At 50.2% G+C, this 18,024-nt stretch overlaps 8 protein-coding genes across 8 annotated transcripts; 3 read left to right on the top strand and 5 right to left on the bottom strand.

Annotated features, from left to right (window-relative positions):
* Positions 1–44: 44 nt before the first annotated feature.
* M431DRAFT_4136 (hypothetical protein) lies at positions 45–1,154 on the bottom strand (the record flags this gene model as incomplete). Its single annotated transcript, XM_024914957.1, has 1 exon — positions 45–1,154. One exon carries the CDS (start codon positions 1,152–1,154, stop codon positions 45–47), a length of 1,110 nt encoding a protein of 369 aa, XP_024776731.1.
* A 1,018-nt stretch (positions 1,155–2,172) lies between these two features.
* On the top strand, positions 2,173–3,833 carry M431DRAFT_480655 (hypothetical protein; the record flags this gene model as incomplete). The annotated part of the gene is made up of 2 exons (XM_024915892.1): positions 2,173–3,150; positions 3,213–3,833. The coding sequence occupies 2 exons, from the start codon at positions 2,173–2,175 to the stop codon at positions 3,831–3,833; spliced, it is 1,599 nt and encodes a 532-aa protein (XP_024776730.1).
* A 348-nt stretch (positions 3,834–4,181) lies between these two features.
* Positions 4,182–5,298, bottom strand: M431DRAFT_393163 (hypothetical protein). The gene is made up of 2 exons (XM_024914811.1): positions 4,878–5,298; positions 4,182–4,807 (listed from the first exon to the last, which is right to left on the bottom strand). The coding sequence occupies exons 1-2, from the start codon at positions 5,195–5,197 to the stop codon at positions 4,531–4,533; spliced, it is 597 nt and encodes a 198-aa protein (XP_024776729.1). The 5' UTR covers positions 5,198–5,298; the 3' UTR covers positions 4,182–4,530.
* Positions 5,299–5,757: 459 nt separating this feature from the next.
* M431DRAFT_506791 (hypothetical protein) lies at positions 5,758–7,927 on the bottom strand. The gene has a single exon (XM_024918862.1). It carries the CDS (start codon positions 7,846–7,848, stop codon positions 6,097–6,099), a length of 1,752 nt encoding a protein of 583 aa, XP_024776728.1. The 5' UTR covers positions 7,849–7,927; the 3' UTR covers positions 5,758–6,096.
* Positions 7,928–11,454: 3,527 nt separating this feature from the next.
* On the bottom strand, positions 11,455–11,919 carry M431DRAFT_53240 (hypothetical protein; the record flags this gene model as incomplete). Its single annotated transcript, XM_024920859.1, has 1 exon — positions 11,455–11,919. A coding segment is annotated over one exon (465 nt), but the record flags the coding sequence as incomplete, so codon positions are not given.
* A 264-nt stretch (positions 11,920–12,183) lies between these two features.
* M431DRAFT_63985 (hypothetical protein) lies at positions 12,184–12,603 on the bottom strand (the record flags this gene model as incomplete). The annotated part of the gene is made up of 1 exon (XM_024921652.1): positions 12,184–12,603. A coding segment is annotated over one exon (420 nt), but the record flags the coding sequence as incomplete, so codon positions are not given.
* A 2,501-nt stretch (positions 12,604–15,104) lies between these two features.
* On the top strand, positions 15,105–15,845 carry M431DRAFT_82049 (hypothetical protein; the record flags this gene model as incomplete). The annotated part of the gene is made up of 2 exons (XM_024923111.1): positions 15,105–15,394; positions 15,455–15,845. The coding sequence occupies 2 exons, from the start codon at positions 15,105–15,107 to the stop codon at positions 15,843–15,845; spliced, it is 681 nt and encodes a 226-aa protein (XP_024776725.1).
* Positions 15,846–16,907: 1,062 nt separating this feature from the next.
* Positions 16,908–17,846, top strand: M431DRAFT_551267 (hypothetical protein; the record flags this gene model as incomplete). Its single annotated transcript, XM_024921333.1, has 3 exons — positions 16,908–17,247; positions 17,305–17,546; positions 17,604–17,846. Exons 1-3 carry the CDS (start codon positions 16,944–16,946, stop codon positions 17,844–17,846), a joined length of 789 nt encoding a protein of 262 aa, XP_024776724.1. The 5' UTR covers positions 16,908–16,943.
* Between the last annotated feature and the right edge of the window lie 178 nt (positions 17,847–18,024).

The raw sequence follows: 18,024 nt of genomic DNA, 5'->3' as shown, positions 1-18,024 counted from the left end.
GAAATCTCATTCCCATTGCTCCATGCCAATCCATGCTGTATGTATTACGCCACAACCATGATGTTGTGTGAGTTTCCGAACCCCTGGATCGGAACGCTCTCGAGTGGTCTATTCGGATCAGGCCCGGCAACAGTCGCCGCGGTGTCTTCGTCCTCATCCGCGTCCGTCCAGCCGCGCTCTGGCCCCCATCGGATAGCCACGCCATTGGTTTCACCAGCGACCTTGATGAGGCCGGACATCATGTTGCCCGTCTTCTTGACGCTGGACCAGGCGTCGAACTCGACCGTGCTCACAGCCGGCAACGCTTCGAGGACGTTGGTAAGCAGAGCGCGACTAAAGGACTCGTAGAAGCCCTCAGAGCGACGGAAGCCCTTGAAGATGCCGTCGCTGGGGTCGCATTCCACAAGGACCTTGAGCTTGTGCACGTTGATGCAGTCCTTTAGCCCGAGCGCATCGTTGACAGCCCACCCTTTAGGTGGCGCATTCCACCCCGGCCCGAGGCGCAATTCCAGGGTCGTGAGGCATTCGCGCTGGCGGGGCTTGAGGCGGGCGAGCAATGGCCGCTTGCTCTTGAAGTACTTGCCTGGGTACGTGGGGAAGAGGCGAAACGTCCGGGTGCCGTAGTAGTAGTATGTTGCCTCTTCGTGCAGCAGCCTGCAGACACGCATAAGGCCGAGCTTCTTGTGGATGCTCTTGTAGTTGTTGGGGGACAGGTCGAGGACCTCGCCGTCGTCTTCAAAGTAGTATTCGTATATTTTGACGCGCAGCTCCGAGGGCAAGGAGAGGAAGTGGAACGGCGTCGCGGGAACGCGCGGCGGCTTCTTTCGGAGCGGGATCAATGGGGTGTCGAGGGTAAGAGAAGCAATTGGTATATTGTTGATGTCATCATCGATGCTGCTGGCAGCAGGAGCAGGTGCAGAATCTTGCATCTCTTGCTCCGGAACTTGAAGATCCTGCTCTGGCGACTGGGGGTTCTGTGCCAGCGCCTGAGGCTTCTGGATCGCAGTTTGCGACTTGTTCACCACGACGTGCAGTTTATGCGCCGCTGCTTGCGACTTCTTGGCCGTGGCTTGCGCCTTTCTCGGTGCTGCCGGTGGCGGAGGCTTGGTCAGAGATGGTCGTCGACCAGAGCTCTTGGAGGGATGCTCGGACATGTTGAAATAATGAAACGAGGAGATATTATGTCGATTTTTTCGGATCGAATCTCGAGGTGCGAAGAGGAGCGGTTCAAACGGAAATTCGTTATACTGTACAGCAGACTAGGAACCCCAATCTTGGTCTTGCGCGCATGCCACACCGGCGGTTAAATAGAACGGGTAGAGTCAAGGTCGATCAATCACAACGGAACGAGGTGCCTCGTCGAGGGTGGTTCCATGGCGAGACGACAAAACTCGAGATGAACCACCCCCTAGATTGCACCAAACGCAAAAGCCATGATATTGATTGGACTGATTGGCGGTCGGGTTTCGCTTGGGCAAATCAGCCGATGTTGGAGGAATGGCGACGGTTCCAGAACGGAGTGAAACAGGAACAGAGACAGGGTCGGATGTGGTCCGAGAATCGCAGCAACAGTAAGATTACTGTACCGTAATGACAGCAATAGGAGTGAAACAAGGGTCTTCTCGCGTGAGGGGGGAGAGACAGAAGAGACGGGACAAAAGCTGGGGAAGAGGGAAACTTGAGTCTCTTGAGGTATGACAAAACCGGGAGTTCTACTGAGAGACAAGTACTCGGTACAAGTCGGAGGTTTTGGAGATTCGACATTCCCCAATTGGCACTTTCACGTGAGCCCGTCGACGGCGCGCTAGTCCACAGGCGGCAGTGAGGGGCCCAAACGGGGCAAATGCAGAAAACCCCACCAAGCGGAAGAGAACATGCCAGAATCGCGTAAACATCGGCTGAATCCAATCCCGGCAAAAAAATTCTGGATGACGGAGGCGGGTCAGTACACAAGAAGTGGGCGAGAGAAGAACGACTTTGCCTTTGCGCCACTAAAAGCGTCGTTTCTACGACTGCAGGTTACAGGCAATTCCTACTGTCGAGACACATCTGAACCAGCCAACCAGGAGCCTTGGATCCGGCGGCATCGAGATCATCGTCGAGCGACCCGGGACATGCGCAATTGAAGAGTCTCGCTTCCGTCTTTGAGGCCTTTGCACCGTCCATCCCACGATGCTCTCCAGAGTAGCTCAAGCCTCGAGGCTGGGGCTGGCGGCCAGCCGGCTACCACGAATGGCTGTGCGTCAGCCCATCCGGTTCCCAGCTGCTGCTGCTGCTGCTCCGGCTTCGCAATTCCTCCGTACCTATGCGAACAAGAAATCTAGCCCCGGAGAGACACCCAGACAAGCTCCGAAGCAGCCCTCACCCGGACCCAAGGGCCCCGCCGCAGAGGGCTCACCAGCACAAGAGGTCGACTCCTCAGCTGAACAGAAGCCCGCCGAGTCTGCTGAACCAGAACCCATACCCTTCCACAAGCTTCCCGATCTCACCCAGGGCATTCCCTCGACGTTGGAGGCCGAGCTCGAGCAGAGAGCCGGCAAGTCGCAGTCGTCGCTTACACTGGGCGAGGAGGAGCCAGCTGCTGGCGGAAGTGGAGGAGGAGGCCGCGGCCGAGCCAGAGAAGAGTATGTCTCTACCAGCGAGCGCAACCGCAAGTGGTGGACTCGCTTCATGTTGGCTGTTACGGGCTCGGGATCACTGATGGGCATCGCATACATGGGTCGTAACTGGGAGGATCCCATCGAGGCAGAGCGCCACTCCGATATTCCCAATGGATGGAGCCCTGCGCTGTGGTGGCAGCGCACCAGAGCTCGATGGGGAGAGTCAGTGTCTTACTACCAAGACCCGGCATTTGAGAAGCTACTACCTGATCCCGACCCGAGCTTCGAGCGCCCGTACACCCTCTGTATCAGTTTGGACGACATGCTCATCCACAGCGAATGGACCCGAGAGCATGGCTGGAGAGTGGCCAAGCGACCTGGAATGGACTACTTTATCCGATACCTGAGTCAATACTACGAGCTTGTGCTCTTCACCACAGCCCCCTTTGGCATGGCAGAACCGCTGGTTCGGAAGCTGGATCCTTTCCGTTTCATTATGTGGCCCCTCTATCGCGAGGCAACTAAGTATGAGGACGGAGAAATTGTCAAGGTAAGCCCCCAATTTCCATCAATGTCAAAGCAGCAGCATATCTAACCTTGTGTTCAAAATAGGATCTCTCCTACCTCAACCGTGACCTTTCCAAAGTCATCATCCTCGACACCAAAGCCTCTCACGTCCGCAAGCAGCCTGAGAACGCCGTCATTCTAGAGCCTTGGAAGGGTGATGCAAGCGACAAGGAGCTTGTCGCCTTGATTCCTTTCCTCGAGTATATCCACACCATGCAGTACTCGGATGTGCGAAAGGTTCTCAAGTCTTTCGAAGGAAAGCATATTCCTACCGAGTTTGCCCGCCGAGAAGCCATCGCTCGCCGAGAATTCAACAAGCAGCGTGCTGAAAAGTCAAAGCACGCAAAGCCATCTGGCATGGGTGCTCTTGGAAACCTGCTTGGCCTGAAGCCCAGCAAGATGAGCATGACGGTTCCCGTCGACGGAGAGCAGGATCCTACCGAGGCCTACGCCCAGGGCAAAATGCTTCAGGACATTGCCCGTGAAAGAGGTCAGCGCAACTACCAGGCCCTTGAGAAGGAGATTCGTGAGAACGGCGAGAAGTGGCTCAAGGAGGAGCAGCAGGCCATGGAGAAGGCTCAGCAGGAGATGATGAGCAGCATGATGGGTTCTTTCTCTGGCATGTTTGGCCCTAAGAAGGAGGGCGGCGACAATACCAAGGCATGAGTCGCTGTACCAGAATGAAGAAAGATAAAAAACAAAGAAAAAAAATGGTGATGGGTAGGACGCTGCGATCTTTCTCTCTCTCTCTCTCCGCTATATAATGGCTTCAACCACATAATAATTGTAAAAACACCAAAAGGGGGAAACGAAACGTGGCAAGGGTTATGGTCCTCGGATTCGTCCACCGAGAACGGGATTATTTGCATATAGAAATTTCTTCGGTATCATGGCATGGGGTCAAACGAGCCTTTTTGCTGCGAAGGGGCGATTAAGGAGGGGATGGAAAGGGGGGCGCGAGGTGATCTTTTGTGATCATATTTTTTGTATTTGCTACGAACGAAGAAGGATGAAAAAATACTTCTGTGTAACTTGACTTGTATACTAGAGGATGTATGAGATGATTGATGGATTACGTTGAAGAGAACTTGTAAGAATGTGTCTGAGTGCAAAGTAGTGATGTAATTGATGTGAAGAGCGACATTAAGTATTAGGAGGAGATAGTCGTGTTATATCTAGATCTCAGTCTGCTGTTCTTTTTCTCCTTTTGCATACTTGGACTTGATATTACTCGGGCAATCCAAACAAAAGAATGACTGCTTCTGGCTCATAGTTGAATCCTCTTCTCCTTATCCCTGAAAATCCAAAGCACACTTCATCACTTCCCCTCAACAGTCACCCCCCAAAACCCACCGCCCTCAAACTATCGCGTGAAGAAACAATCGCACGAAGGCGTCACAGAAAGCGTCACATAACTCGTCCGCGTCAAAGTCACAAACCTCGTCGTAACACGCTGCGAAGGCTGCACAACCACGACATGCGCCGTCCCATCCTCAGAGCTAGTATACGTCCCCGGCAAAAGCGTGCGATAGTCCGTGCTAAAGAGGTTCGTCGCAGGAGGAATTGGAGGAGTTGGATGAATTGTGGTGACGTTGATCCAGCAGTGATCGCAGAGGGGATTGGTGACGCATTGGAAGTATCTAAAGTTGATTGTGTTGTTAGAAGGGGTGTGATGTGATGTGTGAAGTGTGTTGTATTAGCTTAGCTTACTCGTCGCCGTTTTTATCTGGGATGCGGGTGCAGTCGCATTCGGCGCCGGGTTTGCACATGTCTGTCCAGGGATCTGAGGTTGTTGTTGGTGTTGGGAAGGATGTTGTTGGAGGGATCGGGAGAGGGATGAGATGGATTGTTGTTGGTAGAGGAGGATCGATTTCCACGCTCGTGTTGTGACGATGAGCGTGAGTGCGGATTTGGGGAAAGGAAAGGACTGTGGGGAGGTGGAAGAAGATTGCGACGAGGAGGCGGAGGAGCATCATTTTGATGGAGTTGATGGTTCGATAGGAGAAGACTGTTGGCATTGGAGCGTTCATTATCGGTGTAAAGATTTTAAAAGGAGAAGAGAAGGAGAAGATGATAATCAGGAGGGAATGGTTGGACTTTATATCTTCTTTGTCACTATGGTGATCTATATGCAAGGACTTTGAGACAAAAGGAAGAGAAGGAAGGAAAAAGTGAGTTCGTCACACGAAATCTATCCGTCCGTCAAGCTTCTCGGGAACTATATCAAGATGTTTGTTTTGCCCACGGACCAAGTTCCAGCGGATAACTGCAGCTCATCTTGATCAAACCTTGCAACACCATGATCCGGCACCGTATCAAATCGCATCGTATCAACTCGTATACCGTCAAGCTGTTAGTACTGACAAACATGCTCTTGTGTCATCAGATAATTTAGCCGGCTCAGCTCGCATGGAGAGGCACAAAGCATCGATCTTTAGTGTTACATGGTATATGCTTGAATTCTTGTATACGTTACTCGGCAGCGGCAAACACGAGATGAGGATCTTGTGCGTGGCCTTTAACAGATGGCGTCGCACAGCAGTAACTATAGATAATGAAAAGCAAACGTTGATGTCTTTACACTTGTTTTCAGACTGATATGCTTTGAATATTGTTTAGAAGTTCTAATACGCCCTAACTGTGCTCAAATACAAGCCCATATCTCTAAGCAATGACAGTATAAAAGGATGGTAATGTCGATCAAGGCATCCATCTTCCCTTAGAGCTGAAAAGAAATCCATACCATCCTAAAACTGCGTAAACATAACTGCCTCCAGCCATGCATTCACAAGCCATGCGTTCCTTTACCAATTACAAAAGTAACCCAGCAAACATGATACAAAAAATCCCACCCCAATTCATGCGTATACTACATAAACACGTCTATTATCGTACAAGAAAACTTGGGGGTATTCGCTATTATATCCAATCACCCTTTTATCCCAGCATGTCCGTTCTGTGTCGCCGCGTTCGCGTCATCTCTCCTCCTTAACCATGCCGGAGCCAACTTGCGCCATATCCAGGCAACCAGCTGAAAGAAGCGTGCGTCCACATCAACTCCTACAAACCCCAGGATGCTCACAACAATGTACACCAGGAAAGCGATGACGACTCCCAAATCAAGAAAGTGGACGAACCACCAAAAGTGCTGTGTGCCCAGACGACAATTGACAAACTCGTACTCCCACTCCCACGTCTCTTGGTTGAACCACATGCTGAGAAGGCCCGCGTTGCCGCTAAAGTCGCCCATCATGCTACGCACCGTAATCTCTCGTCTGCCTGGAACACCTGAGGTGGTCAGGTTCGGCAGTCCTCGAGCCTGAGCATCACGCCATCTTGCCACCTCCCAGAAGCGCTCACTAGGATCCGTGCCGTTTGTCTGGTTGATGAAGTGGTAGGTATCACAGCCCTCGTGATCGTGTCCGTTGAGGATCAAGCCCTTGCGGCCTCGTCCGGCACCGGCCGCGTTGGGGTCTTTGTTCATGCCGTAGAATCCCTCGAGGAAGCCCTTGCTTGCGTCCGAGCTCAGCAGATACTGCTCCTTCACGCCACCTCCGTCCTCTGCGCCGTGAAAGTCGAAAAAGGGTGCGTCGACGCAGACGCCCTCCGGTTTATACAGCGGGATATGGGTCAAGACGAGGGTGAAGATGCCCGAGTATTCGACCGCGGCTGAGGTCCCGATGACGGCGTTGATGAATTTGTACGTCTCATCTTGCAGGTCGGTGTCCTTGGCAGGGGTGTCGAGATTCATGTCATTGAGAACGACGATACGGATCTCGGGTTCCAGGCGGGGAGAGTCGGGGTTTGTTTGGTCGTTATGAATGGTGGCCAACACATCCGAGTCGTTGATGGGGATTCCGAATCGAAGCTCGTAGTTGACCTTGCCAAAGACACGCTCGAACCGCTCCAGCCGCTCGGCAGTCAAGTCTCCAGCATAGCCAATATCGTGGTTGCCAGCAACGTTGATGATTCTCTTTGTCCAAATCTCCTCTGCCTCGGATCCGTCCAGCATGCCCGTCAAATCATATTCGTGCGCTGGCCACGTGGCGATATCATCCGGCACTCTCTCTCCGCCGCGGAAAGTTCTCTCCCAGAACCTGTGGCCTCGCTTCTCGAATTCATCGTCTTCGATCCACTGACTGCCCACAAGATCGCCCAGAACGCTCACATGGGTCGGGCGCGACCACCAGTGTAGGGTTCTGTAGATGTGGGCGAGGTAGAAGTCGTTGCCGAAGAGGTCGAGGCGTTTGCGCCAAGAGTCGAGATAATAGGGAATGTCTTCAAAGAATACATCGACGATATCGTGCACCGTCCAGCGGATGCGCTCTCGAAAGCACCAGTGTTCCGTCTGAAAGGTGAGATGCTTGTAGATGCTGATTACGTGGGGGAATGTGCCCAGGATGACCGTCGCGACTGAGGTGTCACCCTCGAGCTGAGGATCGCCCAGGGCAAGGAGTCGAAAGGGAGCAAGTTGAGTAGGCACATGGTCTGCATCGGTTTGGGTCTCGTTGAAGGGCCAATGGAGTCGTTTGGTCGCTTCAAAGGCTTCGTGGGCGTCTCTCGAGGGCAGGGGAAACGCGCAACCACCGAAGAAGGGGTAAAGATAAAGGTAAATCGTGCAGGCTATCGCCACAGGCACCAAAAGGCCCAAGCCATTGCGCAGGAAAGCCGCGACTAACATGTAGCCAGCCGCATGTGCAAAAAGCACGACAGAAGAGAAGAGGAAGGAAAAAAAAGCAACGAGATAAAGGAACGTTGGTGTTTTGGCCAGAGGTTTCAATGGACGGTTTATTTTAGGCGTAGGCTGTTCAGGGGTCCGACTCGCCTTAACAGCAGAAGCCACGAGTACTTGGGAATGCGCTAAATTAGCGTGCAATCTTGTGTACTGCTGGTGCCCCGCATTAGTGCCTGGCCATCCCCTAATTGTCCTATAATTGATGTTTTAGGGTAGAAGGTGTCGATGCTTGAGTTCAACGGTATATACTGCAGAAGGCATATAGAGTAGAGTATGTAAATATCCTACGTTACAGGTATCTTGATTGCTGTGTTGTGAATGTCATTTTTATTCCTTGCGTTTGCAGTGACTTGGGAACAGTCGAGCTTATGCATATATGAGCAAGAGTTGGTATATATTATACAAAGTTCCATAAACGCCTTATAGCTCAGCCCGTATAAGATACAAACAATATATACAAATGAATGAGAGGGCTTTTCCGATCACCGTACCAAGGAAACATTGAAACAATCTTCCATCTCCAGCCGTTCAATCATTCCATCATAACCATTTCGTCGTGGCCCAACTTTAGTAAATCTGAAGGAGCTGGACACTTCTCCACCAAAGCTGGTAATAGTTGGCAGTGATATCGTTTTAGGTATACTTGCCACGCAACCCGATTGTTTCTGATTTTTCCTTCTTTCATGTTTTTTTCTCCTTTATTTTTCCGATGGAAAGTTATCATTTTAAAGGCCAATTATCCATATTGGAGTGACGCACGTCATCCGAATCGACGTCGTTGGGAGATGCTAAGCCAGCATGGAGCCTCGAGAGGTCCTTATGAGCACCAACGTTGGCATCATTGATAACGGCTCCGGTATCAATGTCAGCAGAGGTAACGGTGGTGTTTGTAGTCTGGCTTCTGCCAGCCTTAGTGACCAGCCTTCCTCGATTCCGGGAGAGCTCTCGCTTAGGCTGCCGAGATAGGAGAGAATTCTTGAAGGCATTGGCCACGCTTGCGAATGGCTTGCTGATGTTATCCTGAACCCAGGGTGCCATGCGAGATTCAACTCCTTCTGCGTCTGGGCTTGAGGACTGGTGAAACGAGTCCTGGTCGGCTCTTTTGCAGGGGCGGTTCGACCTCTGGCACGGCAAGCAAGGATAATGGCTATCGCATCGCGTCTTGCGCTTCCGACACTCGGTACACGCCATAACGGGCCTTGGCCGCTTGACGCTGCGAGGTGTTTGCTGCAGTTGTTCAAGATACTGCTGCTGTCGAGTTGCAGCGGCAGTGGAAGAGGGAAAGTTGGTCATTGGGCCTCTCCCGTCTCCAATCAAGGCGTGGTCGCGCTCTTCCTGAGCTTTTCGCTCATCCTGAGCTTGTCGTTCTCGCCGAGCTGCGATGGCAGGGGAAGAGAAAAGGTTGATGTACGATGGCCGTGCAGAATCTTGAGAGGTGGGCAGATTTCTGCTGCAATTAACGCAAAGAGGTTTTTCTTCCGGCCTTGTTGGCCAAACCAGACTATCTTGGGTAGAGCAGTTGGAGCAGACGATCTCCTGAACATCAGAACCTCCAACACCCCGTAGCGGTGAGCCGGAGGGCTCTGGTATATCAGAGGTCATTTCCGTATCTTCGTTGTCGTCGTCGCAGTCCATCGCCGAGGGCTCACCCTCGGTGTAAATCGTTCCATCGAGCTGTCTGCTTGAAACAATTGAGGAACGATCAAGCTGCATTGAAGAAGTCATCGACTCGGTCAAGGCGTTGTTAGACTCCCTCATCTGCTGGAACCTGGACAGCTGAGCAACCGTTCTGCTCGTTGCTGATTCTCCTTTCTTGCCTGGCTCGAATGACTCCAAAGTCTTGTGACTGTCTAGAGCCTTTAGGAAACCAGAAATATCATCCCCCTCGGCCTGCAGCGCTGCACTTGCGTCACCAGCTTGTGCCAGTATTCGCCCGTTTCCATCAACTTGTACTTCACAACACCAATCCTTGAGCTGTTCTGTCAGCGGTCTTTTGCCTTGATCGGCTTGTGACTTCCTAGTGGATGGATCTATCATATGCGCAATGTATAAGTGAGACATTGCTCCGCCTACAGTATCGTACTGCTTCTGTGCCAAGCAAGATTCGCACTTTGATAGTGGATTGATGGCTTGGACATCGGGCTTGATACCAACGGAGGTCGGATCGCGACATATAAACTTCTTCGTCATCTTGTTGCTCTCATGTCGACGCATATGACGATCGAGCTCATGAGGCCCTCGGAAGCCACCTGGATGGTCGTTACAGATGGTGCATAAGAACTTGGATGATTTGCGCCTCTGATCTGAGCTTAAGCGGCCGCTTGAACGGCCAGCGATAGCTTGACGCGATGTCATGACAGGAGCTCTTGACGAGCTTCCTTCATCCGTCTTCATCGCAGCGGCTGGACCTGAGGGTAAATCGGATGAAGTGAGAACTGGGGATGTTAACGGGGAGAAATATGCGTCTCGAATTCGGTGTGCACCACCAGCCAATGTCATTGGCACGTAGTACTCGGCCGACGGTGGCGGTCCCTCAAGTGGTTTATATGTTGATGTAAGGGGATCGAAAATGTGGGACGATTGATCGAAATTGTAGGACGGTTGATATAACTCATGCCCTTGAAGAGAATCGGAAGTGAAGCCGGGAACTTCATCCAACTCTTCTCCAATAACCTGGAATTGTGATTGTAGTCCATGAGAACTGACATTATATAACTGGTAAGGAGAATTGGCAATTGAACTGGGAGTCGCCGTCGACACTGAATGTGGTGAGAAGCTGAGCCCAGGTAACGGTGTATTCCAGGAATTCCAGGACGGGTAGAGGGGTGCAAAGGGCTCGACACGATCAAAACTGGGATAAGGGAAGACCGCATCTGTTAGAGGTTGAAATGATGACACAGATGAATTGACATCGTGAGAAGTGGAAACATTCTCAGATGAATCGTCGTCGTGAGAAGGGGAAACATTCTCGTTGACATCGTGAGAAGTGGAAACGTTCTCATTCGCATCATAAGAAGGGGAAACATTCTCAGATGAATCGACGTCGTGAGAAGGGGAAACATTCTCATTAACATCATAAGAAGTGGAAACATTCTTATTGATGCCGTAAGAAGGGGAAACATTCTTATTGACGTCCCGAGAAGGGGAAACATTCTTATTGACGTCCCGAGAAGGGGAAACTTTCTCGGTTGAATCCGAAGCCTCATCTTCAGTATCCACTGGAATGGATGAGTCAAGAGGCTCACCCGCCTTCACAAGAACCTCCTCAGTCCATAGCCGGAGATCTGACACAGCTGACGATAAACGAACGACCCTGCTGTTACTGTTGACAAGTGTCTCTTGATAGTGCCTTTGGAAATGCCTCCGCCGAAGATGGTCTGCTGCCATGTAATATGCACTATACTGCTTCCCGGATGAACACTCTGGGCACTGAGAGAGTGGAAAATCAGGCTTTACATCAGAATAAAGACCTGCGGCGGTTGGATCTCGGCAGATATAATTCTTGGTGAGTTTAGCATGTCCAACCGTTTCATAGGCTGGTGCTCGCGGGCGACGTGGCGGGCGAGATCTTACTTCTATAACCGCTCCTCGATCTAGTCTCGAATTTAAGGGTGTAGAATTGATGCCATTTTTTGGTTGAGGTGTTTCGTGATAGTGTCTAGCACGCTGGAAGCTTCCTCCAGATATTAAATCGTTTATCCGGAGATGGTCGAGAAAGTCAAAATCAGGGCGAACATCAGCAAGAGTTGCCCCTCGGCGATAGTGATCTGCAATATGATGCATTCTATCTGTAAAACGGAGTCTGCACTGTTGCTGGGTTACAGGCTGGGCGTGGAATACAACCTTATCGCAAAACCAGCAACAGCTTTTGCTTGGTAGTATCATATTGAGGTGGTAGGCAGCAACGTGATCTACCCAGCCGTCGATGTCATGGAGGTCGAATGTCTCTTTGCAATCGCCATACCAGTAGAATTCGCATGGGAGCTGCTGGCTTGGTGACACAGAAGTCATTGAGCTGTTATCATCGTTGAGTGAGCTCCGACTTATCTCATTTGCCGTGGAGGTATAAAGGCTGCTAAGAGCGTCACGCTTTTTCCGAATTGCCTCACTCCCTTCAAGGAAGCTCCATATGTCCTTAAAAAGGGGGTCCGAGTGGAGATCAGCCCAGCGTTTTCTTTCCACCGTATGTGTGCTGTTAACATCGTCATATATGCTCCGAAATGCCAACTTTTCGAATTCTTGTGGCTTATAATCGGGCTCCGGCGGCGCTTTCAATGGAAATTGTTGATCTAATAGAGCTCGAGCATGTTCGAAAACAAGTCTGGCGGGCATAACGGCAGTCAGACCGTTGGATAGATTGCCTGCAAAGACGTGTCCAAAGAGGCGGCCAGTTACCTTATCCCTGACCCAGCCTCCACAGTCTCCAGGACCAAGTGACCCAAAGAATCTCGCAGTATATACCTCGGTGAACTCTTTAGAGTGAGGAAGCCGTACGGGAAGTGTATCTTCCGACATGAGTCCATGGACGACTCTACCATTTGAAGTCACAGTCTTCACCGCCGTGTTTCGTGGACCAGACTCGATCTTGTCAAGATCAGTAAGTGAAATTGCGTTGTTGAGTAAGGACTCTGAAGGGGAGTTCATGTCCACTTCAAACAGGGCATAATCAAGCTCTTCACTGCAGACAACAGGGTTGCCTTTGCCTATTAACCTCCCTTCCGGGGAGCTGGGTTCTTGCGGAGAGATGGAGAGTCGCCTTTGTGAGTTTCTATCACTTTCTGAGGCTGAAGTAGGAGTATACGAGTCGTCCACCTCGGAATCTTTACTCTCGTCCACATCTGAAACGCTGCCCTGCCTCACAGTTTCAACAAAATCCGTGTCTGTCTCATCGTCGTCATCATCGTCGAAATCGCCCAGGCCCGTTATTTCGCAGTCGCTAATCTGACTCGCCTCGAATTTATGCGCTGGCAACTCGATCGATGGTGAATCTCTCAAGAAATGGCTGATGCTAAGCAACATGTGTTTGTTCATATAACTTACAACACCACCAGCAGTGGCCGTTCGAATCGAACCTGGCTTGGCCGACGTAGAAAGGCTGCCCTTAAGCGTCGACTTGCTGCGAGATCCGCTTCTAAGTGGTGACTTGGATCGTGACTTTGATCGCGTCCTTGACTTGTTGCGGAAATGCTGGACAAGGCCAGCGACGGCGGCAGTCCCGACTGCGGCCTTGGCTGACGTAGAAGTGCTACGCTGGCGGCGACGTGAGCGTGAGCGAGAACGAGAAGGTGAGCGATCATCGTCAGAGGAAGTATAGCCTCGGCTTCGGCTGCGGCCTCGATGTCTCTCTTTCTTTTCGACTTTGCCAGCCCGGAGATACTTTGTGGCACCAGCTACGGCGAGAGCGGCTGCGGCAAGTCCCAGACCTTGTTTGGGCACGGAATTGCGATCAGAGAATGTGTCATCGCCTCTAGAGTGATCTCCATATACGTTATGGGCTCTTGCGATGGACTCGGTCCTAAGAGCTCCTAAGCTGGTGCTGGCAAGAATCTTCCTGCCCGAGACCTCTTTGTCTGAGATTAATCGATAACAATCTGAAGCGCCTTCTTGCTGTAATGAGAAAACGGAGACGCTGTCGCCGGCCCAGGCCATGAGCTTTTCAAAATCCGAGTGCCCAAGCTCGAAGCCTGGGTATTTGGTCATGATGTCGCTATGAAGAATCAAATCATATGCTTCCTTGCGGGCAACTTTATCATCCGACACGAGCATGACAACAGGCTTCGCTCGCTTTGCCCTCTTCCCAACCATAAACAGCGGGATGGAAAGGTAGCTGCCAGACTCTTGCGCCTTGTCGCTGTGCTCGAGCAAGTAGTCGAGGATGGACTTTTTGAGGCTGCTCTCGAATAGCCTCCGGGCCTCCCCCTTGGCCTCCCAACAGAGGATGTCGCCGAGCAGCCCTGGATGTAGTGTCCCTAATAACTTTCCGACGGAGTCCTGTGCCGAACTCTGCGCGTATGGCCACGTCTTTGGGCTTCGCGAAACGATATTCATCGCGGCGCTCTTTAGTGGCTGTATTCACCGGGACAGTCAAACAGAGTTGTTGGCCGTTGACTCATTTAGTGTACTTTGAGATGGCGGAATTTGTAAGTGTCAGAAGGGAGATGCCTGGTAAGTGTGACTTTCGCCAGGCAAGAAGTGTATTATTGAAAAATAGTGTTAGTTGGACTTGGGTCTGAGGGGGGGGAAAGAGAAGAACGGCAACACATTGGATGCGACATCTTCTTGCACTGCCTCGATATGCGTATGCGGACAAGGTTGATGGAGTGCGTAAGGCTCACAGGGAGGCTCAAATGCTGCAGCTGGGGGGGATATTAGCCGCCGACAATCACACCAACTATAAAGAGGGTTGCATGCAGGTAACAACAATACACCTGTAAGACCGTGAGACGATGGGTAGAACTGCTGTAAACCCGCTGAAGAAGAATCAAGATCTAAACTCTAGAGCGGGAATATAGGTAACATAAAGACCGTGCATTATTTGGTGATGATGATTCTTGATCCCGGGATTTATTCGATCCCAGGCGAGCTTTGACAGTTATTGCTGTGACGACTTTGATTCCAATCAACATCGACCATGTCCCATTGTTAGTGGATATTTGAAGGCTGTGTCCGCCTTACCTATTCCGCCACGAATCCTTGTATAAGTGAGGGTGACATTCAAAACCTCGGCAAAGAGCCTCAAAATTGCCCATTGATAGAAAAGTAAACAAGATGCAATGATTCTGTCTATCCTTACCTTTCTGTAATCCCAAATACCGTCTGGATCCGATGCTTTCGCGATGAATCCTCATATTTCTCATTTATCGCAGTCTGAGGCCTTGAATGAGCCGCTGCAGAAATTTCCAATCTCAGGATCGGTGCAAGAGGGGCTGCTCGAGGCACTATGGGAGGCCTCAGACCGTCATGGCAGCATGTCGCCTTACTTTAAATATTATTCCAAGCGTATTCAGCGCCTGCGACTCGATGGCTGTGACGGATTCTGTGCCGACTCCCACGCGGACATTGCCTCAATTGCAAGAAGAATCCTGGATGGGGCTTCCAGAGATGAAATATTCGAGCAAGTAGCAGTGGCGGAAAAGTGCCCGTCTGCATCTACCGCTGCCGACATCAACCATGGCATAGACATGTGCGCAAGCCTGCTTGTCATGACGGAGATTGAGCTCAACGGGATTTCTGCTGGTCTATCCGGATTGACTGCTGTTCCATGGAAGAGTGGATCGTTGAATAATGCTTTGGCGACGTATTTCTGTCCTCAAAAGACGCTGCAAGCAGATCGGCCCAAACTTGGCAAAGTATTCACGGCTAGGAACTTGAATCGCATAGCGGGCATTGAGATTCGATGGACAACAAACTTGGCAGACCATCTGCGTCTTGTGGATGACGACCAGGTTGTTTTCATTTTTCACTGCGCGAGCTTTCTCCAGCTTCAGAAAGGGTAAGCAGACTTCCTAAACAAAGAATACGAAGCCCAGACAACTGACTAACAACAATATAGTCTAGACAACAGTCCATTTCCAGCATCATTTCTCCAAGAAACGCTAGACACTCTCGCCCTTCTCTTCCCCTCCTCAGATAATGAGACGACGAGCTGGCTAAAGAGTATTGCGAAGATTGACCCGCGACTATTAAAGTGTGGTTCTCTTCGTACCCGGGAGCGCAGACTGGAGAATTTTAATTACTGGCATGATCAGCTTGTCATCTTAAAGCAGGCGTTTGACGAGTCCAGTCCCAGAAACATTTCTCAGTGGTGGTTTGACAGAAGGAATGGCGTCCAATGGTACACATTTTGGATAGCGATACTTGTTTTTGCAGTCACTATATTCTTCGGCGTTGTACAAAGCGTCGAGGGTGCATTGCAGGTCTATCTAGCGTACAAGAGCATGTAGTCAGGGTAGCATGGATGGGTAACGTGGGTATGGCGTCTTGGGGAGACATTTATGAGCGAATGTTTTATTGTATATCTGCTTGGATTTTTTTTGTATAAGATACCAGAACTGTTATTATTTATAGAAGAATGTCATTTGTTTTCGATTCACAATAGCTGGACCCAGCGAGAATGACGAACCCGTAGAAAGCTCTATACTTTAGTTCTTTCATTATCATTATACGGAGTTGATACCATAGGCTGGGAGATAGCTGCATATTTATTAACCCAATTGCCACAACTTATTAGTCCCTTCATACTAATGATAAACAACAATTTGTCTGTAGAGGCAATTACGACGTTTAACAAAAAATGAGCCTAGAGAGTTTTGGTCTGTATTATTTCTCTTATAACGACTTGATGCATCGGCAAAAAGGTGTAAGTACCCGGCCAATTCATCTTCAACAACCACCACAGTGAATCATATTTGACGACCTATTCCGGCTAAAAAGCAAATGCAAAATTAACCTATAATTACTAAACAAAAACTCTGATGGAATCTTTTCCACTTGACACTCTCCTTTGACATCCATCTCCTCCTCCTGATCGCCAATTGTGTTGCATTCGGACAAACTTGGGTGTCCGTAGAAGCCATGGAGGCCGTGAATATCCCGGGCTTATGCAGACAGGGATGTCCTTTTTCTCTTCCTGGAATAGTCTATGGATCTGATCTCTGGCGCTGAATCCACATAATACTAGTGCATGCAAGGTTCTCTTACTTCCATTTTCGTCGCAAACCAAGAGCTAGCTCCTATGTTGAGCCACTTACACGGTGTAAACAGTTCATGATAGGCTTCTAACAAGTAAATAATTTCATCATGGTTCAATTTGTAACAGAATAGTTGTCATGTAATTCCATCGATTTCGCGTCTTACAAATCAGCAAATCGACTGACAACTGACTCATGAAAGGGTTGAAGATGTAGTTTGTCAAAATACCGCAGAAGTAGTCGCGGGAGAAATATTTATAAATACAGTCTTCATCTCGTCTTCAAAGTTCATCTCGAGCAATCGCAATCACTGTTCTATTATACAATTCTCTGTAACCAACCTACCTCACAATGTCAACCACAGACTCCCTCTCCCTGGCCGGCAAGACTGCTATCATCACCGGTTCCGGTAAAGAGAACGGCATCGGAGCCGCCATCGCCCTCGCTCTTGCTAGGAACGGTGCTCGTGTTGCTATCAACTATGTCTCGGAAGCCACTGCTCCTCGATCTTTGAAGGTTGCAGCAAGCATTGAAGAAGTGGCCGGCAAGGGCAGCGTCGTCATCATTCAACAGGATGTCACCACGCCTGAGGGAACCAAGAAGCTAGTTGAAAAGGCAATCGAGGGATTTGGTGTTGATCGTATCGACATCCTTGGTGAGTGTTTGCTATTCAATGGTACTATAGAGGCTTGAGCTGATAACTTATGCATAGTTAACAATGCCGCATGGGCTTCGCGAGAGCCCGCCTTGACTATGGGCCGGGAGAGTGTTGAAAAGACATTCAATACTTGTGTTTTGGGGCCACTGTATCTCATTCAAGCTACGGTCCCACACATGCCACAAGGTGGAAGGATCATCAATGTCGGCAGCGTGGCGTCAAAGCTCGGAATCGAGGCCGTTTATGGAGCCGCAAAGGCAGCCATGGACGCTTTGACGTACAGTCTGGCAAGAGATGTAAGTGCTTAAACTAATTCAATGCCAGCCGTCTTACAGGAGCTAACAATTGGGAAGCTTGGAAGCGACAACAAACGCATCACCATTAACACGGTGATGCCCGGCCCTGTGCTCACCGACTCACTGAAAGATGAAGAGTTTGAAATGCTGAAGGAAGGTTTGCTCAACTTGACACGGGCAGAGAGGCGATTTGGAACAGTTCAGGATATCGCAGACTCAGTGCTGCTTCTTGCCAATGAGAAGAGCCGATGGATTACTGGAGAGGTCATCTCCGTTAGTGGTGGCATAACTGGCAACTAACACGTTCCGGTTGTGGTAACTCTAACTCGGACAAATTCATCTCCCGCGAGAACAGGGTCCTAAATAAGATATAGTGTTTATTTAGTCTTCACATGCTAAACTAGTTTTCTATGCTCTTCTTACACTGTCCAACTGTTATTCCGTATTTCCTGTGGTGACGTTTCCTCCGCATTCGTCC

This window comes from Trichoderma harzianum (genome assembly GCF_003025095.1).
Source record: "Trichoderma harzianum CBS 226.95 unplaced genomic scaffold M431scaffold_4, whole genome shotgun sequence".
Taxonomy (NCBI): Eukaryota; Fungi; Ascomycota; class Sordariomycetes; order Hypocreales; family Hypocreaceae; genus Trichoderma; species Trichoderma harzianum.
The sequence above is the reverse complement of the archived record's forward strand: the minus strand, read 5'-3'. Positions and strand labels throughout refer to the sequence as shown.

Coding starts and splice junctions, on each gene's coding strand:
- M431DRAFT_393163 (XM_024914811.1), bottom strand. CDS start 5,197: ATGAACGCTCCAATGCCAACAGTCTTCTCCTATCGAACCATCAACTCC. Junction 4,808..4,877: donor CCAGATAAAAACGGCGACGA/GTAAGCTAAGCT, acceptor AATCAACTTTAG/ATACTTCCAATGCGTCACCA.
- M431DRAFT_506791 (XM_024918862.1), bottom strand. CDS start 7,848: ATGTTAGTCGCGGCTTTCCTGCGCAATGGCTTGGGCCTTTTGGTGCCT.